The 25267-nt window shown below is 38.2% G+C and overlaps 1 protein-coding gene across 2 annotated transcripts in view; it reads right to left on the minus strand.

The window, feature by feature from the left end:
• The window catches only part of Abca12 (ATP binding cassette subfamily A member 12), a 165128-nt gene that overhangs the window by 106779 nt on the left and 33082 nt on the right, over positions 1-25267 (minus strand). For both annotated transcript variants that reach the window (XM_090354380.1, XM_090354379.1), the window contains exon 3: positions 8793-8946. In XM_090354380.1, the coding sequence (XP_090210506.1) occupies positions 8793-8946 (154 nt within the window). The remainder of the gene's footprint in view (positions 1-8792; positions 8947-25267) is intronic.

Genomic DNA, 25267 nt, shown 5'->3' on the forward strand with positions numbered 1-25267 from the left:
AAGGCAGTTGCCTCAGCAACAAGCCTGGAATCAAGACAAGACTCCACAGAGTCCCCCTGAATAGGTGCACCTCATGGAGACAGGTTGTCTACACCTTTTTAATGGAAATAAGGGCTGAGCTATCATCTCTGCTTCACTTTTCTTCTTTATTCATAAATTTCTCCCAATTTCTTATGCATTTAGAAGGAGCAATGTCATGGCAGACCTCCAGTCCATCATGGGGCTTGAACTCTGGGCCTGGGCATTGTCCCTGAGTGCTTCAGCTCAAGGCTACCTTCCTATGCTTCAAGACACAGCCCCACTTCCCATTTTCTAGTGGTTATTTGGAGATAAGAGTCTCATGGACTTTAGTGCCCGGGCTAGCTTTGAGCCATGATCCTCAGATCTTAGCCTCCTGAGTAGCTAGGATACTGCGTGAGGCACTGCATCCTGCTAAAAACTGCTTTCTAAAAAATAAAATAAATTGGGCCGGGAGTTTGGCCTAGTGGTAAAGTGTTTGCCTAGCATGCACGAAGACCTGGGTTTGCTTTCTTGGTTACTGCATACATAGAAAAAGCCAGAAGTCATTCGTAAGGAAATGGAAAGACTTGGAAAAAATCATATTAAATGAAGTAAGCCAGACCCAAAGGAACATAGGCTCAATAGTTTCCTTCATTTGTAATAATTAGTACACATTTGTGACTCTCCTGGCAGAGGATTATAATAGCTCAAAACCTAGGTACATAAGGTCATATAGGATGAGACTAAATGAAAGGCTCTCTAGGATATGGAAACAAGAGCTTTATCTTGTGTAATTGTTGTTTTTAATATACTATGTTATTTCTCTTCTCTCTTTTTTTTTGCCCTTATGGTTAATCTCATGTGGTTACTGAATTTGACTTTGTTAACTGGTATATTGTATATAAGTTTGATTGTTTATCTGAAATACAGAAGGGAAGAGGGAAAACAAAATGATTTGGAGGGGGTGGGGGAAGGGAAAGGGGTAAAAAAAAAACCATTAGAAGGGGTATCAATGTGCAAGAAATAATGCACCTACCTGATGAATATAACTGTAACCCTGTAATGTAACATTATCCTGACACTAAAAAATTAAAAAGCCAGAAGTAATATGCTCACTACCTTATGAATATAAATGCAATCCCTTTATACAACACCCTGACAATATAATATTTTTAAAAGAAAATTTCATCTCAATCTCCTCCTAAACAGTCTTAGCCATTCTCTTCCACATGTGCACATTGCAACATTGTTCTGCACATAGCATAAGAGGTGTAGGGGCTGTGTGGATCCTCTTGATACAGCTTTTTGTCCATGTCCTCACAAAGGAAGATAGTTTACAGATACCAAGTGATACATCACAAAATACTGTAGATTTGGAATGTGCAAACATCACCCCGTGTTTTGTAACCACATCTTCACTTTATAGGTTTATTTAATTTCATTACATTTTTATGAAAGCCATTTTCTATTTGTAGCAATAATTAATCTTCCTCTTCTTATCCTGAAAGATTCTTGAATCTACAGAGCAGTGCCCTGACAGATGGTCGGATGTTGAGCACAGGACAAGCATGGAATACTTGCTAATAAGCAATGTCACTTACAACAACATATAGCTGAGGAAGCATCTTTTTAAAAATGTCCTTAGCCAGACTCTGAAAGTATCCTTAGAAAAGAGAATACCAAGAGTTGACACTGCAGATACAAACACTTTACCTGCATTATTTATTCACCAACACTCCTACATTTATTCAGTTCTCACTGCAATGTGAAAATCAAATGAGAAAGCCAGGGACTGACTACAAACCATTAAAGGTAATATCTAAACGAGGTTATGAACAGTGAATGCTTAGAACACATGGTAGTGATCTCCAAATCAGAGTTAACATCTCCATTTTGGGTAGGGTAAGAGTCTTAGAATCATAGTCTTAATTTGAGCCTCTAGCTACCCTTAGCATTTTCCCTTCACCCTTTCACTGGACCTAAGACTCTCCTCCGAGGGTAATTTTGCTTATTTCCATCAAGCTCTAGACAAGCTCTAGAGACTTATGCAGTTGTTGGAAGTGCAGGAGGGAACCTCTGGCTCTTGGAAGATCCAAGCCAGGAACGCTGGCAGACATTCTATAACCCACAGAATGATAGAGTCCCAATAGTGTTAATGATGAAAACCCCTACACTAAATTGCAACATGTAAGTATCATTATTCAGTGATAACACCTCCTAGTCCTTCCTCCCCATAAGCAGCTCAGAGACTTAGAAATACTAATAAAGGGCTCTGAATTGTTCTAAGATTGATTAAGTCTGTCTGATATCATATATGGCAGGGAAGTATATTAAGTCAAATGCTCCCTAGTTTGACCCATAGGCCAGAATATTCAATCTGATTCCAGAATATTCAGCCCTGTAAGTGAGCCCAAAAGAGTTTTATTCATATTATCAAATTCCCTGTAGAATCATGTTAACAACTTCTGATTAAATATTTTACTACATATACAAGTTGTGCAAGAAGATCTTCCATTGTGAACTCCCACATAGGAATACAATGTACTAGATCAATATCACCCAGGGTATCACTCTCCCTTGCCCTCCTGGCCTCTTTCTGAGAATGTTTTCAAAGGTTTCAATGCTCCAGTTTCATATATACCCATACAAAGTGCATTGAATAGATTCATCCTCGTTTACATTCTGTTTGTCTTCCTTGACACAGAGTCTGGTATCTGTCCCTGAACAAAGCCTGTTACATTTTCATGATACTCTGTGTGTGTGTGTGTGTGTGTCTGTGTGTGTGTTTGTATTGGGTATGAAGTATATTAAATATGCTTGAATATATTATATTTTAATAAGAATAACCCCTCTATTGCTCTGTTTCTCCATTCCCCTGCCTTTATTGTTTAATAGCTTCCAGTAAATTCCTTAAGCAATCGTCACACATGTATAGTGTGCTTTGCTATTATTTTCCCCCCAGCATTCTTGTTCCTTCTTGTTCTAATCCTTAATCCTGCCAGTCTCATAGTTCAAATTCATTACATATAAGAAAATCATTTTATGTAATAAAATTACAGTATCTATGTGACATAGATACGTGACATATTGACGTGTGTGTTTATAAATATGTATGTCTTTCAGGTTTAGATTACACAGCTTTTACTGGAATGAGCTGAATGCACGGTACCATGGACTTGCTGAAGACTTCTCTTCCAAGATGGAGGAGACATAAACTTTGCTCAGTGGCCTCCATGGGGCTCCATTTGGAGTGAAACATGATAAGGGAAGCATCTTGTGTTTCAGAATTGTACTGTGCTCCGAGGAAAACTAAACCCAAAATAGATGTGACTTCTCAGACGTCTACTAACACTCGCATCTGGGAGATGTCACATTTGTATGTGTCATGAGAATGGTAGAATGTATGCCCTTATCCTGGGCTTCAGTGTTTCCTGAGAGGGGGAAAGACTACCTGTATCCACGTGTCTCAATGCTGAGGCAAATTTCATCTATAAAAAGAACTCCTATGAGGAAACAGACATACGGCAGATCCTGGAAAGAAAATTCTGACATTTGTTTTTTTGTCACTATGGTTTAGTTAAATTTAACACGTATTTTTTTTCCTCCTTGGCATTTTAATGATACATCTGGAAAGAAGAGGTAAAGAAAATGAAAAGAAGGTACTTGGTCCCACATGTCGTTCCAACACTGACTTTTAACTCCGAATCGGGACTGAGAGAGTGTTGGGGTCATGGAAACATTCTCATGACTGGATGCAGTCTTCCTTCTAGCTATTCTCAAGCAGAACTCCTCTGCAGGACAACTTTGTTTCCATTATCTCATTTTACTTCATCTTGGCCATCCATCTCCCAGGGTCATGGTGATTCACATATATACCTTACTTTCACATGTTCAAAGTCTCTCTTCTAAGATAGGTCAGTTACAATCAAAAGTTAGAAATAGCTTGTCTGTCTACATTGTTATGAAGGGCTTTGGAGTTATAATACATAGTTAGATTGAGTACATTTCTCAGAACTTTTAAAGGCACCTGTGTGTCAGCGAAGAAATGTTTATGTGTTGAAGGTAGATGTGTATCAGAAGCATGAGGGTCAGGGAAAAGGACATAGCATGACTGTGACATTACATTCTACCAACCATGAAGCAGACAGCTTCACTTGGCAACACTACAAGAAAATCTGTCATTTCTCTAGGACAGAAGCAAAACTACCTTCCAGTTTCTCTCTGCTGGCTGTGTAGGGGCCTCTTTCTATATTTCTCTTTCACGAAGTCCTGAGATTCTTCTTTATGGTGTATATTTTAGATACGTCTTTTCCTAATCTGGTAGTTACACCCTATCTGTCCTTAATGGTGATACTCCTATTATTTTCCTTTTTTTTTTTTTACCAGTCCTGGGCTTGGGCTCAGGGCCTGAGCACTGTCCCTGGATTTTCTCAAGGCTAGAGCTCTACCACTTGAGCCTCAGCACCACTTCTGACTTTTTTTTTTTGCTTCATATGTGGTACCAAGGAATCGAACCCAGGTCTTCATGCATGCTAGGCAAGCACTCTACCACTAGGCCAAACTCCCAGCCCCTTATTTTTCTTTTCTTGTTCCTTCTCTTTCTCCTTTCCCTCCTTTTTCTTCTGCTATGCTAAGCCTGAGACCTTGCAAGTGCTAGGCATGCACTGATCTACATGTGCATCCTGTGATTACATCCTAAAAGACCCCTGAGAGAACTCTCCCAACATCTCTTCTCCCAGCCTACTTCAGCTCCAATATTACCCCTGACAGTAAGATCCATATTACTCAGGTACAGACAATGGCTTAATGAGCCTATGCCACTATCCACCATTTGTGTCCAATGCTTTGAACATAGCAGGAGCTAAACAAATATTCATCATGTCTACCCTTTACGCAGTGGTTTGACACACGCACTCTCTCTCCTCCCCCCTCTCTCTGTAGCCCCAATTATATTGTGAATTCTCATAGGGTATGGAATGCGCCATATTCATTTCAGTGTCTAGAACAGCTTACATAGCAACTGTCTCCATGCATGCACATAGTACACATTCCATGTAGTCTTACTAAATGACTAATTTGGTCTGCATGGCAGTTAAAACACTCTCCCAGGTGGTTCTTGTATAAGTGAATTTTAACCTACACCCACCCCCCCGCGCGCTCGCTCTCTCTCTCTCTCTCTCTCTCTCTCTCTCTCTCTCTCTCTCTCTCTCTCTCTCTCTCTCTCTCTCTCTCTGCACTAATGCTAGTCTTGTTTAAAACTAGACAGGCTGCAGCCAGGTACAGTGGGCTACGCCTGTAATCCTAGCTACTCAGGAGGCTGAGATCTGAGGATTGCAGTTCAAAGCCAGCCCAGGTACTAAAGTCTGTGAGACTCATCTCATCTCACTAGAAAACTGGAAGGGGTGCTGTGGCTCAAGAGGTAGAGTAGCAGCCTTGAGCTGAAGAGCTCAGGTACAATGCCCAGGCCCAGGGGTAGGGTGGTAGCCTTGAGCTGAAGAGTACAGGGACAATGCCCAGGCCCAGAGTTCAAACCCCATGACCAACCAACCAAACAAACAAACAAAAAAGACAGGCTTACATTAAAATGAACTTATTCCACGTCCACTTGGTTTGCATTTCCAATATTAGCCCTAAGTCCATTTCTAAAGTTATAATTTTCAATATTAACAAAATGCCTTCAAGTACTTTAAAATTATTTGTGAACAAAATTGGATGAACTTCTATTTATGGTTCTGTAGGAGGAATCCAGTGGCAGAATTTGGTAACTATGGGTCATGTATAATTGTCAACAGGTATAGGAAACAAATCCACAGAGGCAGACACCCCCTCCCCAGGGAACTACAGGAATATAGAATCACTCCTCTCTCTAATAACCCTGTGAGCTCCGGGTATGATCTGTATTATTTGCCAACTGTGTGAGCAAAAAAGCCAGAGGCTCCTCTTTCTACCTATTATGAGAGGCACTCTAAGGGAAGGAAGATGAGGCTAAGTTTTGAGATGTCAGACCATCCGTTCAGCAGAAGATCAAGAAAATTAGAAATGGTATCATTTCTTTTTTTTACTTTTTTTTTCAGGCAGCTAGTTAGACTTGATGCTGAGTTCAGTGTAGGATTTTTTTCAAATCCTTTATCTTGAAAGTAATGCCTAGTGAAGTATGGATTTAATAACAGAAAGTTGGTGGTAGCAAAAACAAACTCACATCAAAATACTTGGCTAGTGTCTGGGTAGTAGTATCTGGTGTATGCGCATTTCTTTCCATAAAGCATCCTAACAAAGAAAACATGGAGGGCACTTTTGATGAGACCGAAGGTGGGGCTTTGTTTCCTCACTGGCAAACAGCAAAGGAAGACTGTTTTCCTTCTCAAGAAGGCTACCTTGCTGAATCTTCCTTCACCAAAGGAAGTAAATCAGTAGCTTAGTTGACCCAGCAAGCATGTGCCCGTTTCACAGTTATATAAAACTTAATAGCATGATGGGAGATATCATTAATGTGATTTTATTATTGTACATAATTTTCTAAATTAAGCTCCAATTATTTGGTAGTTCAGAAAAAATGGTGACTATATAGCACTCCCAGCTAGACAAACTACCTAGACATTAGAATAAAGCTAAGAAAAGCAGGCATAGCCACCAAGCACCTCATCCAACTCTGTTTTATTTTGTATATATCATTATATAGAAAAATATGCCTTTCAGGGGAGCAGATTAACAATTTCTTTTAGTGAAGTCTTCCATGGTGAAGCTAGGGCATGGGTGGGGAGGGGGAGCGCGGGCGGTAGGGAAAATATAAAGAAGAAAGCCCCAAGTGCAACTGTTACCCAGCCTGTAAATTATGTAAAATAATACTTTCTTTATCTCTTTGGATGCTTGGTTCACAAATGTCCATTTCAAGTGAACCTCCTCATGAGGTTTTCCTTGTGGAAAGCCCCCCCTCTTTCTCTCTCTCTCTCTCTCTCTCTCTCTCTCTCTCTCTCTCTCTCTCTCTCTCTCTCTCTCTCTCTCTCTCTGCATCAAATAGGGAGAGTATATTGCTTAGGTATCTTCTGGATCTTTCTTTGCACTGGCTATTATTGATTTAGTATTTTTTTATCTGCTAGACCACTGGCACAAATCATGGTTAATCTAGCACTCGTGTAGGGACACATAGACCAACAGGTCTGTATCACCAGGCAATGCTATTTCTTCCCTTTCCTTTACACCATTGCACATAGTGAACAGCTCTGAAGATGGCTTTGGTCTCCTTACAGAAAAAACTGTAAGCTCTCATTATATGTAAGCATACATAATCATCTAGTAATCATATGTCATGTTGCTGAACATTTCCTAATATTTTCTCAAAATACAAATGCTTTCCCTTTTCCTTAATGGTTGATTCTGTATGCTCTACCTCAAGTATTCCCTTCCAACATGGCCCAGGCACATTCATCTTCTCTCATTGTGCTCAGTCATAGTAGCTGACTTCCTTCTCTAAATGTTCAATATTTCCCTACCTCCATTACCTACCTGTAATATTCTTTTCCAGGCATTCACATACTACTGGTACTTTCTAATCTTCTTTGTTGGTCAGAGACCTTCACTTGTCACTCTATTAAATCCCTATCTTTCAACTTCTACCTCTTAACCTAATTTACTTTCTAAGTAATACACTTATGAGCATGCTATTGTGTTAATTATTGGGTTATTCATTTTCCTGTTTCCTTCCTTGCCTCAGAATGCAAGTAACAAAAGAGCAGAGACTTTGTATTTCACTTCCATATCACAGTATGTGGAATGGTGCCTGATACTTACAAGTATCAGAGTCTTTATTTCTTGAAGAAGTAAATAAATGAATAAATGAACATTAGAGCTGTTCTAAGCTCCAAACCTAATTAACATTAAGATAACAAACCAGTGTGAATGAGCAACCCAACAATTATGCATTCCAAGGTGTTTCCCATGACAATTCTTGACATGTTTATAATTTATGCTAAACAGGATGTAGGTGATCTCTTTCTAAATGTCACCCATACTATTTGGTGATCAAAGTCATCCTAAATGACATTAAAAGAGAAGTGTCACAGGTCAAGGAATTTAATATTCAGATTTGGAAACCAAATATCTGTTATGAACAAATGCAATCTTTTCTTGAGAGATGCTTTAAAACAAAACTGTCTAACAAAACTCTCACGTTGACTAAAATTACAATATTCTCCTCAGTTCTATGGACAGGTAGACTGCTGGGAGTGACTTTACGCTTAAAATTTCAGGAGGAAATGTTGAGGTTGTAAATGATCTGAATTCTCTATCTTCACTCTTCAGCTGCTTCTAACACCATAAAATAGAACACATATTAACCCATGAAATGCTTATTGTCTAATTATCCATATTTTCAACTTTACTATCTTGAAGTTTGAGACTTTCCCATTTTCCTGTTTGCATTGCTTGATTTTTACTGTATCTAAAAGGATAAAATAGAGTAATATAAACACCTCAGTCTTCCTGAAAATGGTAACTCTAATATTGATGTCATGCATTTGGCTGAGACTTAGGGCAGTGGGTCACCAACATTGCAAGACAGTGCAGAGGAAGAACTGTCTTGGCCACTCAGCTTATAAAGCAGAATTCAAACAAAAGATTATCTTTAATTTTAGTGATGTCAACTTGAATTCTCCTTGTTCCTTCCTATTTGTCCCATCACGCTGGTAGACACAGAGATTCAACGTGTGACTATTTGCAGGATGGTTATGGTGGTAGTCTCAAGAAGGGACTTCATCTCTCATTAAAACCCAATACATGCGAGAATTGTCTCCTACCTGTCTTTAAATACCACCTCATCCACCCCTTTCCTCCGAAGCAGATCCAGTGGCCTGTAGGGTGTGGCTTTGCATTTAGAGTCTGTGTCACAGAGCAGAGTTTGCAAGAATGGGAAGAATCCAGTACTAGGAAGATTTCGAGGTGCAAGGTAACCTGAAATTAAAATAATAGTAATTAATAAGAATAGTAAATTACATCATTATAGTAATGGTTGCTTAGGGAGAGAAAGAAAGATAGCAATAATGCCCATTTGTGAAATTATCTTTTGGAAAAGATAGGGGCCCACTTCTACAGCTAACATTGACTGTGAGGTAGGAGTGGACTCAAAGGGTATTTGATTCAACTTGATTCTTATAGCTTTGCTAGAATGCAGCAAAACATTTTAAAATGCCTCTGGCTCTGTGAATTCCTATTTCCAGAGGCTTATTACAAGGAATATCTAAAGGAAGTTTCAAGAATGTTTGGTGTAACCTCAAATCATCATAATAATATGATATGATTGTCAAAAGGGAAGTGGGGCATAGGGAACTAGCAGGTAGAAAAAGGGGAAACAATACAGGTGGTAGTAAGTTTATGAAGTATATCATGGATGTTTATGAAAAGAGCACAATGAAACCCATCAAAAAATTGCTCAAAAGAAGGGAGAAGAATGGTTAAGAAAGAGGATCATAGGTGGGATGAATTTGATCAAAGTGGCAAATATCACAATGCAGCCCCTTTGTACAATTAATCTGTGCTAATAAAAACTTTAAAAACATTTTCAAGTCAGGTGCCAGTGACTCACACCTGTAATCCTAGCTACTCTGGAGGCTGAGATTTGAGGATCTCAATTTGAAGGCAGCCAGGCTTCAGTGAAATTTCTCAAGACTCTTATCTCCAAGTAACTAGCAAAAAATCAGAAGTGGCGCTGTGTCTGAAGTAGCAGGATGGTAGTTTTGATCTAAAGAACTCAGGGACAACACCCAAGCCTGGAGTTCAAGCCCCTGACCAACAAAGTAAATAAATAAATAAATAAATAAATAAATAAATAAATAGTGTGTTTTAAATAAACTGTTGGAGTTTTTTATCTCTTTGTTTTTTTTTGTTTGTTTGTTTCTCGATGTACTGTGTGAAGTTCTTTTACTTTCATTCTCCCACCCCCCCCCCACACACACTTTGGTTTATCCCTTGTTGTCACACTTTAAAAAAAAAAAAATTTGGTCCCCTATGTGTACACACACACATACACACACACACACTTATCTGATTTGGGGAGTGAAAGAGGAATAACAAAATGGTGAGTAAGGAAGGAAAGTGGAAGAAAACAAGGGGGAGGCAAATGATATTGGACAAGAAAAGTACTCGCTACCTTACTTATGTAACTGTGACTCCTCTGACATCACCCTTATAATAAATTTAAATTAAAAAAATAAAGTGTACTGTATTCCTATGACAAACGATGCAGCCATTAAAAATGTCAACACAGGTGAAAGCACACATCATCAAAAAGAATAATCTTTTTTTTTAAAAAAAAAAAAAGGTAATTTATTTGAAAACAAGGTGAAGAGAACAGTCCTAACATGCTGGGTATGGCATTTCACCTGTGGTTTTAGAATGGAAAGACTGGGCAGGAGATCCTAGGTCCTCGACTATTCAGTCGAGGCTTCTGTTCGAGTATGCACCAGTTTTGGTTCCCACAGTGCTTTGCAGAGTGTGCACTCTGAGTAATTTGCTTCAGCAGCTCCTTCTAGCCAAAGAGCTGCACTCAAGGAGAGGAGTCTTGCTGGAGCAATAACAACAGTATCTCTGAGTTCCATCCATATATTATGCGACACCAGTAACCTACACTTATATCATCTATCCTTCTCTGACACTCATAAGTTACTTTCTCATATGCATCAACTTTTCACAAACCCTGGAAATATTCTAGAACTAACGACTCCATAGAATTAAGCTCTTCATTGTGGCTTTCTTGGGAAAACAAATGGATTTTTGTGCCATCCAGTCATCATATGGCCAGTAAGTAATCCACCAGAGCAAAGAAAGAGTCAACCTATCATTTCATTCTATGCTGAAGGTGCTTTATCTTCTCAAATACAAAGATAAAGGAAGAAGAGAAACTTCTCTTCCAAAGCATTGAGAATGCAAAGCAAAGGCTAATAATTGGATAACCATGTTTCTAGGGTGAGCATAGATTTACAGAAACAAACAGATAAATATTGTGACTATACAAACAACAATACAAAAGATAAAACACAGATGGCAAGGTTAAAGGATAAAGACCTTTTACCATTAGTGTCTAGGGACTCCTATCTAGGACAGCCTTATGCAAAGCACCAGGAGAAAAAGCTACTGAAAGACCTGCCAAATTCATGAAGGTAAAATTTAGAAGACTCTAACATAGCTGGAAAGTGGTGTGAAGTGGGGGGCGAGTGAACTTCCAACAGTCCACTGCTGTTTGTGTTCTTATGGTTTGTAAGACAATTATAAAAAGTAAACCACTAACCAAGCCTTAAACAAGATCAAATTTATTTTCTCATTAATAAAAGAATGAAATCAAGATCATAAAAAGATTTAGTTCCATAAATCAAACATACAGATATATATATTTTATGGTAATTGTGATATCAACCACTGTATTTGTGCTAATAGAAAAAAAATCAAATTTAACTTTCCTTCCCCTTACAACACAAAAATTCTCACTCAGAGTACTGTGTTACATAATATTTTTAGTATTTTATTTATAGAGGGGTTACAGTTACATTCATCAAGTCATGGGTATATTACTTCTCAAACATTGATACTCCTTCCTACGTTTTTTTTCCACTTTCCCTCTTCTGACCCCCTCCAAATTGTCCTGTTACATAATATTTTTAAAAAATGGCATCAGCATTAGTGATGCACCAGCATCAATCCCAAACTTACTGAAAATTTTAAAAAATTGAGGACTAGGGCTATAGCTCTGAATTCAGTAGCTAGCACTGGGGGGGGGAGGGGCGGGAAAGAGGGGCAAGTTCTGATTGCTCTCCTCAGTCCCTAATCAGGAAGCCTAGGAACGTCATCCAATCTGTGCTTTAACAGCTACTCTACTTATTTTGGGCATACACTAAATATTGGAGAACCACAGGATTAGTCCTCAAACAACAGGAGAGTCAGATACCATTTTAAGCGCTATACTGTCTCCATCACAATTACTTAAGCTTGCAATTGTAGCTACAACCAGTGAGCCTCACTGTATTCCAATAAAACCTTTATTTCTAAAACCAGGCCATTGGATGGATTTGGCCCCTAGGCTAAGTTTCCTCTCTAGGAAGATTGTGTTTCCTAATATTTCTCCCCCTCTTTTTCTCGTGTTCATTTCTTACTTTCCTTTCCTCCTTCAACCTTATTTTCTTCTTCCACCATTTCATCGAGCCTACTTTATATTCCTTTATTTATTGCTCTTTCTCTTTCTTTCCTTTCCATTCACCAACACCATGTTTTACTCAATTTTTTAAATTCTTTTCTCTTTTCCTCTTCTCCCTCTCTATTCTTCTTCCTCATCATCTCTCTACCCAGAGTCAAGAAAGAAAGCAGTTTTCTAACATCTCTATTTCATTATTTTTTAACTTCAGTAGTTTCTTTTTACTGGCTTCCATAATAAATTCAGGAGCATGTTGCACATTGGCATTTGGGCTAGCAAAGTCCTATTTCCATTTAGTATATTATTGAAGAAAGAAATGCCACCATCTCTTTAGTAATGAAGCTCCTACCATTTGCCATCATTAGGCTCAGGAAGCGTTCTGTAAGCTGCCTTGCTGACATTTGTAGATATTACAGCAATAGAAGAATTGGGGAATTTCCACTATGTTCCTTTGATGTTTTTTTTCTCAAGATGGGTCAGAACCCAATTTAGGTGGTACTTTTGTGTTTCCAGGTAAGAGGAATTTAGTTTTTCACCTCAAGAAAGAAATGAATGAAGTTTTGGAAAGGAAATTTGAACTAAAATATATGGAATTACACATTGAGGGCATTATATTTGTCTCATCTTTTCAGACATAGGGTCATATGGATTGGAGGCACAATTGCTGTCATCTTATTAGCACCATCAGTATTTAACACCATGACAAGAATAAATCAGAGGAGAGTCCAGCTCCTCTGAAAAAAGGGCTCCAGCAACAATATTATCCGCAGTGATCTTAACCTAGGGTTAAAACTGCTATGACCTCAAATCTTCAAATAGAAATACTAAGTAACCAATAAGGTATTTGCAACATAAAATGTCAACAGCATTCCTAGCAGAATGGCTCAGCACATTGTAAATAACCATTAAACATTAATCAACAAACACATCAATAAACCCCTGGGGGTTCTCAAGAATGCTGCACAATTTAGGATTGCACTATATAGCATAATATATTTATGCTGGCATGTGTAGAACAAGGTTTAAATTTTGTTCCAGTAGTATAGTAAATTTAGTGGAAATTGTTAAATTCAATAGATGATGCTATGTTATATTCATAAGTCACATTGATTCATATGCTTCAATTGATTAATAAAACCAGTAATATTTATTGTTCTGTGTCCTGTAGGTGTTGGTCTTTCTAAAAACCAAACTAATGCAGACTAACACCTACAATATAAATTACTGCATTCATCATCCATAAAATGGGGGCCACCTGTTCTCTAGCCAGTATTTACCAACCAACTATTCTGTGCTGAGCACTGAGTGCTACATTAAGCAAGGTTCATTCTACTTAAAACAGAATCATTTCTATCTTCACATTAAAAAAATATAGTGGTATATTAGGAGAGGAGAAGAATGGGGTGAGAGAAGCAAGAATATATCTGGTTCTCCGGTTTATCACACCTGCATTAAATAATATACATGTAGTGGTCATTGTTTTCCTGAACTGGCAGAAATATTGCAGAGGAAAAAAGCATGTATTTGAAAAGAAAAGGCAAACCAACATTGTTTTTAAATATTCATGATTTTGAGAAGAATTAAACCTACAGCATTTCACATGACCCAATCACTAAACTCTAGAGTAGACAAAACAAGCATTTCAAGCCATTTGGCCAAGATCATATCAATTATAAAATACCAGAGATGGTTCTACCACATCATGATGTATAACAATAATGGAAATTATTGGCTAAGCTTCAGTACACTTCCCATACACAGTCTGAGAATTGTGAAAACAGATATTCTTGTGGTTTTGCTATTGAATCACCGAATCACAGGGGCAAATTAACCTCACAAAATCTCTATTTCCACATCTACAAATAAAGGATAATGGCCCTAGCCACCTCCCAAGGCACAGGGAAGATTAATAAGATAAAGCTTGTGTAAGGCACAATGAACACTGAAGACAACAGCCTCACAGAACCGTGGAGTTACCATTGCTCACTGAGCTGCTATTGCATCATTTACCTTATTTACTAGTCAGTGGCCAAGGTTTTGCTGCTCAACCCGGTCTCCCATGTTTGAGCTCTGAGCCCAGGAATGGTTGGAAGTATTGCATGATGCCTAGTCATTCATAATAGATACCTGTATCAACTGGTAGACTGTTTCAATTACTGCATGTTCAGAGGGTGTGGTGCCATGACACATCCTCCCAGATTTCTCCCCAGGCGAGTCTTGCTTCATAGGTTAGATGCTTTTCCAAGTGCAGAATCATTGGCAAAGACAGACTAAAGCTGGCAGTGAGAGTTGGGGCCAGATGCCCAATCTTTAAAGCAGGGAGCAAAGAAGTCCTGTGTTTCAAAGACTGGCATTGGCTTGTATTCAGAGGCCACAGAATGAATGCAAACCATGGGTCATTTGGGCTGGCGTCCTACCTTGCAGAAATCTTTCCATATTCCTTACATCCCTCAAAGTTGCTGCCAAGTACACAGCCAGAGAGATCTTAAAAAGGTGTAAAAAGTGTCTCTACGGAGATAAGTTGGAGACTCCAGCTATGAAATTGCAGGCAAGATAAAGTAGGAACGGATTCCTGCTTCTTTGTATCTTTGGCTGATTCTTATGATACGTTGCTAAGGCAAGAGTCTTTTTTTTTTTCTTAAGAACACAATTGGAAATCAGGAACTTGCTGTCCTTTCGACTGTTGCCTCTATCAGCTGCACACTTGCACTGACAGTCATCCATTGGTTCGTTACTAGTGTCACCTTACTGAGTGTCCAGAACAAAATGTGCCTTGCTGTGCTCTGAATATCACAGAGACCTTACTGGACCGTGAGTTCGAAAGATTGTGGCCTGATCTGTTTAAATTTTAAACAACATGTCTTTTTCAATCCTAGAAGAAGCAAGTGGAACCCACACTTGGCAGGTAATAAACTCCCATGCAGACTGAATCTGGGGAAATTCAAAAATAAGAATCTCACCAATGCTTTTTGAAAGATTTCTACTTAGCACAAATGGTCAGGCCCATCGCTTGTCTTGGGTGTATGGGTTCTATGGGTCTTGTTAGCTGTACTCCACTGTAACTAACATTTTCTTTGCATAAATCCTTTGGAGAATTATGTTTTCATACCAAGTATTTCACCATTTTACTTTTTTTCTTAAGTCTCCCTGCTTTGGCCATGTACAAATAGCATCTTAGCAACAACCTTCCCCTTGACTTGTCAATCAAAGAGTTAAAATGAAAGTTGAATTCTAGATTGTCATTTCATTGTAGATACTTGTCTTCCTGAAGCAGTCAGCTCATTTTCTCGGAGTCATTTGACCAGGATAATGCACTGTGGCCTACGAGCCATTCTGAGTTTCCTGGGCTTACATACACGGGGCATGACTGTGCTGATGGGTAATGTCAGAAACATCCTGGTGATGGGAGTTGAGACGGAGGAGCTGAGCTCTGGGGTGAACCCAGTGATGCTTCAGCCACTCCCTTGAGCCTCCAGATGCCTTAAGAGTTTTCTTTGGTGAATGAGGGGCACAATGTGAGTGGGTTACTTCCTCCAGTGCCACTCATAGATTTATTCTACTTGGCTAAGAAAGTGGCCCAGATCTGGTTATCTGTATTACAGATCCCAGGCATCTAGGCAGTTAACTCACAAAGCCTATGATGAGAGAACGAATGGAAGATTTAATTCCTCTCCTGTTTCTCTGATCTCCAATGTGATGTTGGATTTAGGGGAGTAGAATGTAGGGAAACATCAGGGATTTTCATAAACCCAGACTCTGGGGCAAAATGAGTTTAGGAAACTAAACTCTATCTTCCGTTCTGGGAAAGCCAGGCTGTATTTGCATATTAAAGATGCTGAGAAGTTTTGCAACAAAAAAAAAATCTGAATAACTTTACTTAATTCTTTAATTCTTTAGTTTTATATATATATATATGATTACAGAATATTGTTTCTTCTCTCCTTTATTTCTTCCTGGTTTTTTAAAGTAGCACTAGGCATCTCTCAGGAATGAATATGCCATAGGACACACGAACATAGGGTGTGGAAAGTTCATACACTCCAGCTGAGAAGAGACCTGAAACTGGAAAGTTGTTTCTTCCCCTAGGAATGAACTTCTTACATAAAAAAAAAACTTGGGGCCGGGAGTTTGGCCTAGTGGTAGAGTGCTTGCCTAGCATGCACGAAGACCCGGGTTCAATTCCTTGGTACCACATACATAGAAAAAAGCCAGAAGTGGTGCTGAGGCTCAAGTGGTAGAGCTCTAGCCTTGAGAAACTCCAAGGACAGTGCTCAGGCCCTGAGCTCAAGCCCAGGACTGGCAAAAAAAATAAAAAATAAAAAAAAGCTTGGTTTTGTTTCTTGACCTATTAAAACTTATAAACCGCTACCTCCCTCACATGGCTTAAAAATGGTAATTCAGTAAGCACGTTTGTGTGAGTCCCTCAGCAGAAAATGTCTAAGATATGGCAAAGAGAAGGGATTTTCATTCCAGAAGGATTTGAGGTGGCTTATAAAAAAGTACATACTCCAGGGATGAGATGTAGCTCAGTGGCAAAGCACTTGCCTAGCAAGTGCAATGTCCTGGATTCAATCCCTAGTACCAAAAAAGAATAGACAAAAAAAAAATACAGTTAAGAAAAAACCAAACAAAAGAAAGTACATACTCCATAGCCAGGTGTGGTGGCTCACTCCTATAATCCTAGCTACTCAGGAGGCTGAGATCTGAGGATCAAAGTTCAAAGCTAGCCCAGGCACAAAAGAACCGGAGACTCTTATCTCCAGTTAACCCCTAGAAAATGGGAAGTGGGGCTTGGATCAAGGATAGGGCAGTAGCCTTGAGCTGAAGAGCTCAGAGACAGCACTCAGGCCAAGTTCAGGCCCCATGACTCCCACACACAAAAAAAGTACTACTCCATAACAGGGGAAAAAAATTAAAGAATGAGGAAATCACAATGAGAACAAACAGGTAGAAAGAAATAAAGTCAGCTCTATGATGCATGTGACAGTGTGAGTATGTTACTAGAGATTGATCACAAACATAGATCTGGATGTCCTGAGCAACCTAAGGAACTACAGAAATGTGAAAATGTGCTTAATTTATAAAGTTCATAAACTAAAAAATAAATAAATGATATGGAAAGAGGTATGGCATTCTCTCTCTTTCTTTTTCTCTCTCTGTCTCTCTGTCTCTGTCTCTCTCTCTCTCTCTCTCTCTCTCTCTCACACACACACACACACACACACACACACACACACACACACACACACAACTCAGCTACCAAGAGCTTTATTTCAATTACTCCTAGCATATTTGCATACCCACTTACCCTCCCAGCACAAGAACACCAAAGAACAAGACTTGTTAATCCTTAAAGAGGGAGTGCTTGTCACTAAGAGGAAAAGATATGAAGAGACTGAAGTTCTGGCCTCCACTCATCACCTAGAAAGCGGTTACTGCCTACTTGTACTCCACCATCATGGCACTGGTGTTCGAAATTTCAGGTAAGATGATACAAATTGCATGAACTTTTGGGAATTGGTCAGAAAAAAATATGTCTTCAAACTTCTCCCTCAAAATCTTTACACTTTTAGTGACCTAGGATAAGTTGTAAGTCGTTACCAGAAACTACATTTTGAAAGAATCTTTGGGAACTATTCTAGCAAAGTGAAGTTCTAGAAGGAAACAGGTGTTTCAAAATGTTCTTCTAATGCTAGCATTGCAAATGACTTATTATGCAACAGTGACCATCTCCCTTGAGTTAATTTCCTCTTTCATGCAAGGTGGGAGAAATCTGGACCAACTATCTATCACACTCTTACAAGTAAAAGAATCACCTGTAAAAGAGGATTAGTACACTGCGATATTAAGCACTTAGAATGAAAATTATGCTTGCAGATTCAAATGCAATTTCATTAACCCATTAAAAGGAATCCTATAAAGAAAAGAATTTCAGTAATCACCCCTATAGAAGTATGTTACTAACTGACTATCACATTCAAAACCATGAATCATGTATTATCATAGAGCCTTTTGTGTGCTAGAGGGTAAAAATCAAAGGCAATAGAACATCTTAAAGGGATCATTGTGTGTGGGGGTGGGGTGGGGTACGTCCATTGGGGAGAAAGGATCTCATTGAGGAGAACCTATAAAACTTTTCAATTAACAGTGTATTCTCTGAGGAGGCTTACACCCTGGTTCAGGATCCTACCACTTCTACACAGCCTGTAATATTTAGGTCTTCAGTATTCCTATGTTGTCTATTTACAAATGATACGTGTGACAACCTGCCAGTGGAACGCGTGTCACCACCTTTTCTTTCAAGCAGCAGTGTTGACAGGTAGCAACCTCATCTTCTTGTCAGACTAGACTCTTTTCTTCAACCAAAGCTTCCCTTACTGAGACCTCTGCCAAGCAGAAAGAGACAACTTATGTGACCCATGGCTTTCTTTGTAACCCTCAAGGTACCCCTGCCCTTCTTTCTCCCTCTATGCAGAAAGACTTTTCATCAAAATCACTGTCTCATTCAGAGGGAAAATGACAGAGTAAAAGCCTTTTGTAGTATTTTCAAAGTTATACAATTGATCAACTTTAAAATCAGAATAAAATAATTATTCTATTTTTCCCCTGGGGTGGGAGGGGAATTAAGTGTGTTTTTTTTTCCTGAAAAGGAAATAATTCAGAAAAAATGCAAAGAAGGCCAAGAAATTAGGTTTACAGTTATCAGATAGGGGAAACACTTAAATCTGACAATATTAAGTTGTTCTCATCCCATGAGTAAAGTAAATTGGTAAAGTTAACATAGTATTTAAATGTTGAATATGCCTAATTCTAAATATGTACCATAGGGACAAAATATCTTTGCCCAAGGAGACACATAAAGATGATCTATCACAGTATTGTTAATAGCAAATTAAAAAGAATCGAAATGCTCATCCACAATTTCAGATAGATCATGATAAAATGATACATTGTTACTGTATCTGACTTTGTTACCTGGTATATTGGATATACATTTATTTGTTCATTTGAAATAGGGAAGGGAAGGGGGGAAACAAGATGATTGGGAGGGTATGGGGGAAAGGAAATGGGGACAAAAATATGAGAAGGGGTGTCAATGTGTGAAAAGTAATGCACCTACTACCTGGAGAATGTAACTGTAACCCCTCTACACATTACCTAGACAATAAAAATAAAATTAAAAAAAACACAATACATTGAGTAGAAACACTCAGTGAGCAAATTCAAACTCTGTAAATTAATGGACATAAGTCAACAAAACACAGTGCTGACCAAGACATATTTAGCTAAAATGTATAAGGCAAAGGAGCACAAGAATAAAATGCCATTTTTAGAAACTTTGGAAGCCTGAAAAATATTACCAGATAATATAGCCAGATGCATAAAGCATAGTAATTATACCAAAGGGTTTTGTTGTGATATCTCTATGCATGCAGAAAGATTGGCACTTGATAAGCAGTCATTTTACTTTTAATTAGTATCTAACATAATGTTATCTGTAAACATAAGTTGTGGTTTGTATATTAAAAATGCTAGTTTTGGCCTGGCGTGTTGGCTCATGCCTGTAATCCTAGCTACTCAAGAAATTGAGATCTGAGGATCACAGTTCAAAGACAGCTAGCCAGCTCAGGCACTAAAGTCTGTGAGACTCTTCCAACTAACCACTAAAAAACTGGAAGTGGTGCTGTGGCTCAGGGATAGGGAGTAGCCTTGAGCTGAAAAGCTCCGGGACAATGACCAGGCCCAGAATTCAAACCCCATGACTGACAAAAAAAAAATGCTAGTTTTGGCTCAGATTGAAAGTATTTACATAATGAAAAGAGGTCGACAGAGAAACTTCATAGTGGTAAATATAGAAGTCAAATACTTAGGAATTAACAAGAGGGGAAGGATCTCTATAATGACAACTTTAACAACCTGAAAAAGGAAATTAAAGCAGATTTAAAGAAGTGGAAAAACCTATGCTCCTGGACTGTGAGGATTAACATCATGAAAACACCAATTCTGCCAAATGTTATCTGTAAATGCAATGCAATACCCATCAATATCCCAACAACATTCTTTGACTTTTTTTTATTGTAATTAGTAAAAGGGTTACATGATATTTGCCAGATAGAAGGTGCATTAATTCACATCATTCTTTAACGAAATATAAGAAGCAATCCAGAAATTCATCCAGAATAACCAAAGATCCTGAACAGCAAAAACAATCCTTTGGAGGAAAAGCAGCGGAGTATCAATACCAAACTTCAAACTCTATTATGAAGACATAGTTCTAAAAACAGCTTGGTAGCAGCACATGGACAGGCCTCAGCACCAATGGAATAGAATTAAAAGACCCAAAATGATCCCACAGACGTATGGCTGCCTAATCTTTGATGAGAAAGCCAAACTCATTAGGTGGAAGAAGACAGCCTCTTCAACAAATGGTGCTGGAAGAACTGGTTATACAGGCGTAAAATCTGAAGTCAGATTTTTATATATCACCCCAACCAGAATCCACTCCAAATGTATCAAAGAGACTTCTCTGAAGAGGAAGTAAGAATGGCCAATAGACACATGAAGAAATGCTCAATATCTCTGGCCATAAAAGAAATGCAATTAAAACTAAATTGAGAGTCTACCTCACCCCAGTTACAGCAGGGATGCTAGCAGGGATGTAGCCAAAAGGGAACACTACTACACTGTTGGTGGGAATGTAAACTGGCTCAGCCACTCTGGAAAGCAGAATAGAGGTTCCTCAAAAGACTAAACATAGACCTCCCCTATGACCCAGCAAGCCCACTCCTGGACATTTACCCAACTTTCCATAAACAAGGGCATACTAAAGCTACTAGCACAACAATGTTCATTGAAGCATTATTTACCATAGCTAAGATAGGGATCCAACCCAGATGCCTCACAGTAGATGAATGGATCAACAAGACGTGGTAAATTTACACAATAGAATTCTAAGCTTCCATCAGAAAGCCTGGCATTGCCCCATTCATAAGGAAATGGAAAGACCTGGAAAAAACCATTTTAGGTGGAGTAAGCCAAACCCATAGAAACATAGGCTAGATCGTTTCTCTCATTTGTAATAATTAGTCTATGTGTAGGATACTTCTAGCAGAGGATCACAATAGCTCAATAGCTATGTATCCATGATCCTATAAAATGATACTAATCAAAATGAACTCCAAGATATGGAAACAAGATGGGTTTCCTGGTTTTTGTTTTTGTTTTTAAATTTACCATTTGAAGCTATTTATTTTTTTCTTTCATTGTTTTCCCCCTTTGGCTTATCCTCTGTTGTCACTGTTTTTGATTTTGGTACCCTGTGTCTTATATATACCTTTCTCTGGTTTGGGGAAGTGAAGGGGAAGAACAAAATGGTGAGACAAAGGACAAGAGGTGGTCCAATGTAACAGTGATCCTCACAAGACACAATGTTGGGGGGAAGGGAGTTGAGAGGGATGGAAAGTGGGAGAAAAATGAGAGAGGAGGTAACACTAGTCCAGAAGAAATGTACTCATAACCTTATGTAACTGTAACTCCTCTGTAATCACCTTTACAATAAAATAAAAAATATTAAAATTAAATATATATATGTATAAGTCATAAAATCAGGTCATACCAAAAATATTTCCATTTTGCAATAAGCGTTTGAGGCTAAAAAAATTCCTAATAATTAGAGCTAAGTTACCTAGTACTACATAACAAAACTTTGTCACTGAGTTGAATACTCATGATAAAGATTCTTGATTCATATTTAGGCTACTCTGCCTCAGTCTACCAATCTAAACAATGATTTGACCTCATGATCCTCAAGACAGAACCATGGCAGGGGTAAAAGTTGTAATTTTTCTAATTAGCTTATTTTAGATACACAGTAAAAGCAATATTACACTCATCCATAAGATAACTTAATGTGGTTAATTTTTTTTTTTACCAATCCTGGGCTTGAGCTCAGGGTCTGAGCACTGTCCTTGGACTTTCTCAGGGCTAGAGCTCTATCACTTGAGCCTCAGCACCACTTCTAGCTTTTTTTGTATGTATGTGGTACCAAGGAATTGAACCTGGGTCTTTGTGCATGCTAGGCAAGCACTCTACCACTCCCAGCTCCAATGTGGTTAATTTTTTACATTGGTTTTAGCAAATTCTTTACTCATTGTTCAATAATAAGAGATTTTAACATAAAATCTGCCATATGCAATCAGGGCTCTCAACCCACAAACACACTCCCAACCTTTCTCCTTTCCTTCCATGATCAGTGGAAGCCTTCACTGGGACCTTTCTTGTGAGTCTGATGTCTGGACCACTCAATCTGATGTCCTATTCAAAGGCAACCTCACTGGAGCTCAGATGATTCCCAACCACATTTCCTGATTATGCTTTGACATTTCACTCTTTGCCAGATGCTTCTTTATTCTGCTAGGACAGTGTAGGTATTAATGACCAACAGGCAGTCATTACTATGAATACATTGGATTTCTAAGGTTTTAAAGCCTCTCAGGTAACGTAACACAGTGGATTAATCTGCTTTAAGTGTAAACCTCTCCAGAGAGCCCTTACTATATGACAATAACCTACATGTGGTCAAGTAAAAGGAGAGGCTTTAATTGGGTGCAACTTCCATCTGTTTCCAGATCACATCATATATACAGAATGATACAATGGAAAGAGCAGGGAGAACATAAGTCCTACTTAAAATTTTGCCTTTGTTTACTTTCAAACATCACAGAGCTTTTATAACTTAATCTGTTAAAAAAAACATAATGATGCTTATCTCCCATGGTTATACGAATAAAGGTCCAAATGCAATATTTTTGAAATTCCTTTCAAAGCACAAAGACCCATTATAGTTATACATAGCTACCTATATCATAATAAATGAAAGAAATCATTTGGAACAAAACTGAACAATATAACAGACTACAGGCATTCCAGAAAGTAACAGTTGTATGTGTGGATTGGTAGGTCACTTAAACCATTCACCTCTTTAATAATGAATGCTTCACAGGCCTCTAATCTTCTTTTCTGTCAGCCTCACCTTAAGACCATCAGACCCCAAGCAGTGACGGAAAAGGAGAAAATCTTGAGTGAGGACTATTGATTATCCTGGACCTAAGATCCTGTGGACTCTGTAACACAATTACCGAAGTGTGATTGCAAAATATAAATAAAATGATTTGTTTCAGTAGGTGGGAGAGACATCCTATGGCTCAAAGTTGGTGTATGTATATGGAAGTGTGAGCTGGCAGAAATTTTACTGTTAAACTTTAAGTTCTATCTGGGAGGAGGGCTACTCTGTCAATGTGTGTGAAGTAATACACCTTCTATCTGGTGAATATAATGTAACCCTTCTGTTAATTACAATAAAAATATTTGGAAAAAAAGAAAAGAGAGTCATGAAGAAGAATTGAAATATTTCTATGTAACATGTAACCAACTCACAATTTCATATGGACACATGATACTGGAGTCATACTTTCATCTGAGGTACTATTTAGAGGCTTCTAGTATGTTGTGTAGTTGTGTAGCACTATTAACAAAGGTCCTTTTGATACTGGCTTCATGATTAAAACCTCAAGATCCTCTGTTTTGTAGAGGAATAAATGATTCAAAAATGTAGATTTAATGTAGAATGAATTTACATTTTGAATCATTTATACCTGAATTGCTTTCTAACCCATCCTAACCTCCTGCATCACAATCTCCGTCTTCCTAAACACGTGGCAGTCCTTGGGGATGTGAGAATGGGTATCATTTGTGACAACTGGATGGCCCCTCCTGTATATCACTAACTCAGGCACTGTCATACTTTCCTAATCTAAATCTAAGTAAGGATTTTTTCTCCTTTAAATAGACTAGAGAAGTTATTTCTCAGATATGTAAATATAGGAATTTAAAGTATCTTTTATACTTAAAACTTCTGTTAATTCTATAACAAATCCTTAAAAAAGTTTGACTTAGTTGGCTTCCTTCCTTCTTTCTTTCCTTCCCTTCCTCCTTCCTTTCCTTCTTTCTTTGTCTTTCTTTCTTTCTTTCTTTCTTTCTTTCTTTCTTTTTTTCTTTCTTTCCTTTCCTTCCTTCTTTATGTCTATCTGTTTTTCTTTCTGTGCTAGTACTGAGGCTTGAACTCAAGGGTTCACACTCTTGCTTAGCTTTTTTACTTAAGTTTGGCACTATACCATTTGAGTCATACCTCAACTTCTGGCATTGTTTTCTGATTAACTGAAGACAGGGCTCTTGGTTTTGTCTTCCTTTGCTGGCTTCGAACTAGGAACCTCAAATCTTAGCCTACTGAGTAACTAGGGTTATAAGAATAGGCCACTGGCACTTGGCTCCTGATTATCTCTTCGTTTTTCCATATATTTTTATTGTAATTAATAGAAGGGTTACATTATATTCACCAGATAGAAAGTGCATTACTTCACATACTTTGATACCCTTTCTCATATGGCTTTTGTTTCTATATCCTGGAGGTCCTTTCATTTAGGGTCATACTATATGGCCTTGTGTATCTAGGTTTTGTTCTATTCACAAGCATTTTATTAAGTAGCACTGCATTAAAAACTGTATAGTATCACCAGAGTGAACAATGAAAACTATTTGAAGCTTAATTGGAAATCTGAATGTTTCAGGAACAAAAGGCAAAAGCTGTCAACTCATTTTGTTGACTTGAGTGATAAAAAAACAAGAAGGTTGAAGAAGAGGGAAAGAGAAAATTGAATTGGAAGACACTAATGGCTTTTACCCTATCTTAACATTCTCTCTCTCTAAGCATACTAAGTAGGCAGTGATGAAGTTACACCAGTTCTGATATTTGAAAATTGAAGATCAGTTTGAGCTTTCAGATTTCTTTCTGTTTCATTTCTATTATTTACCAATATGTTTTAAGGGCTAGTACAGAGGGCTTGGTATTGAATATTGATTATTGAGTAAGGCTCTCTCTCTTATTGATTTTATTCTTTCAGAGCCAGAGAAGAAGTCAAGGATTTCTGGATTGTTTCCCTTCAGTTTTATGGGTCACATTTTTCTGCGAAGAGACCAGCACTATCTAAAGGAAGATTTTCTGTGTGGGGCACTGAAGCTCTCTGTCTCTACCTC

The sequence above is a fragment of the Megascapheus bottae genome, chromosome 21 (assembly GCF_031878675.1).
Source record: "Megascapheus bottae isolate mThoBot1 chromosome 21, mThoBot2.hap1, whole genome shotgun sequence".
Classification (NCBI taxonomy): domain Eukaryota; kingdom Metazoa; phylum Chordata; class Mammalia; order Rodentia; family Geomyidae; genus Megascapheus; species Megascapheus bottae.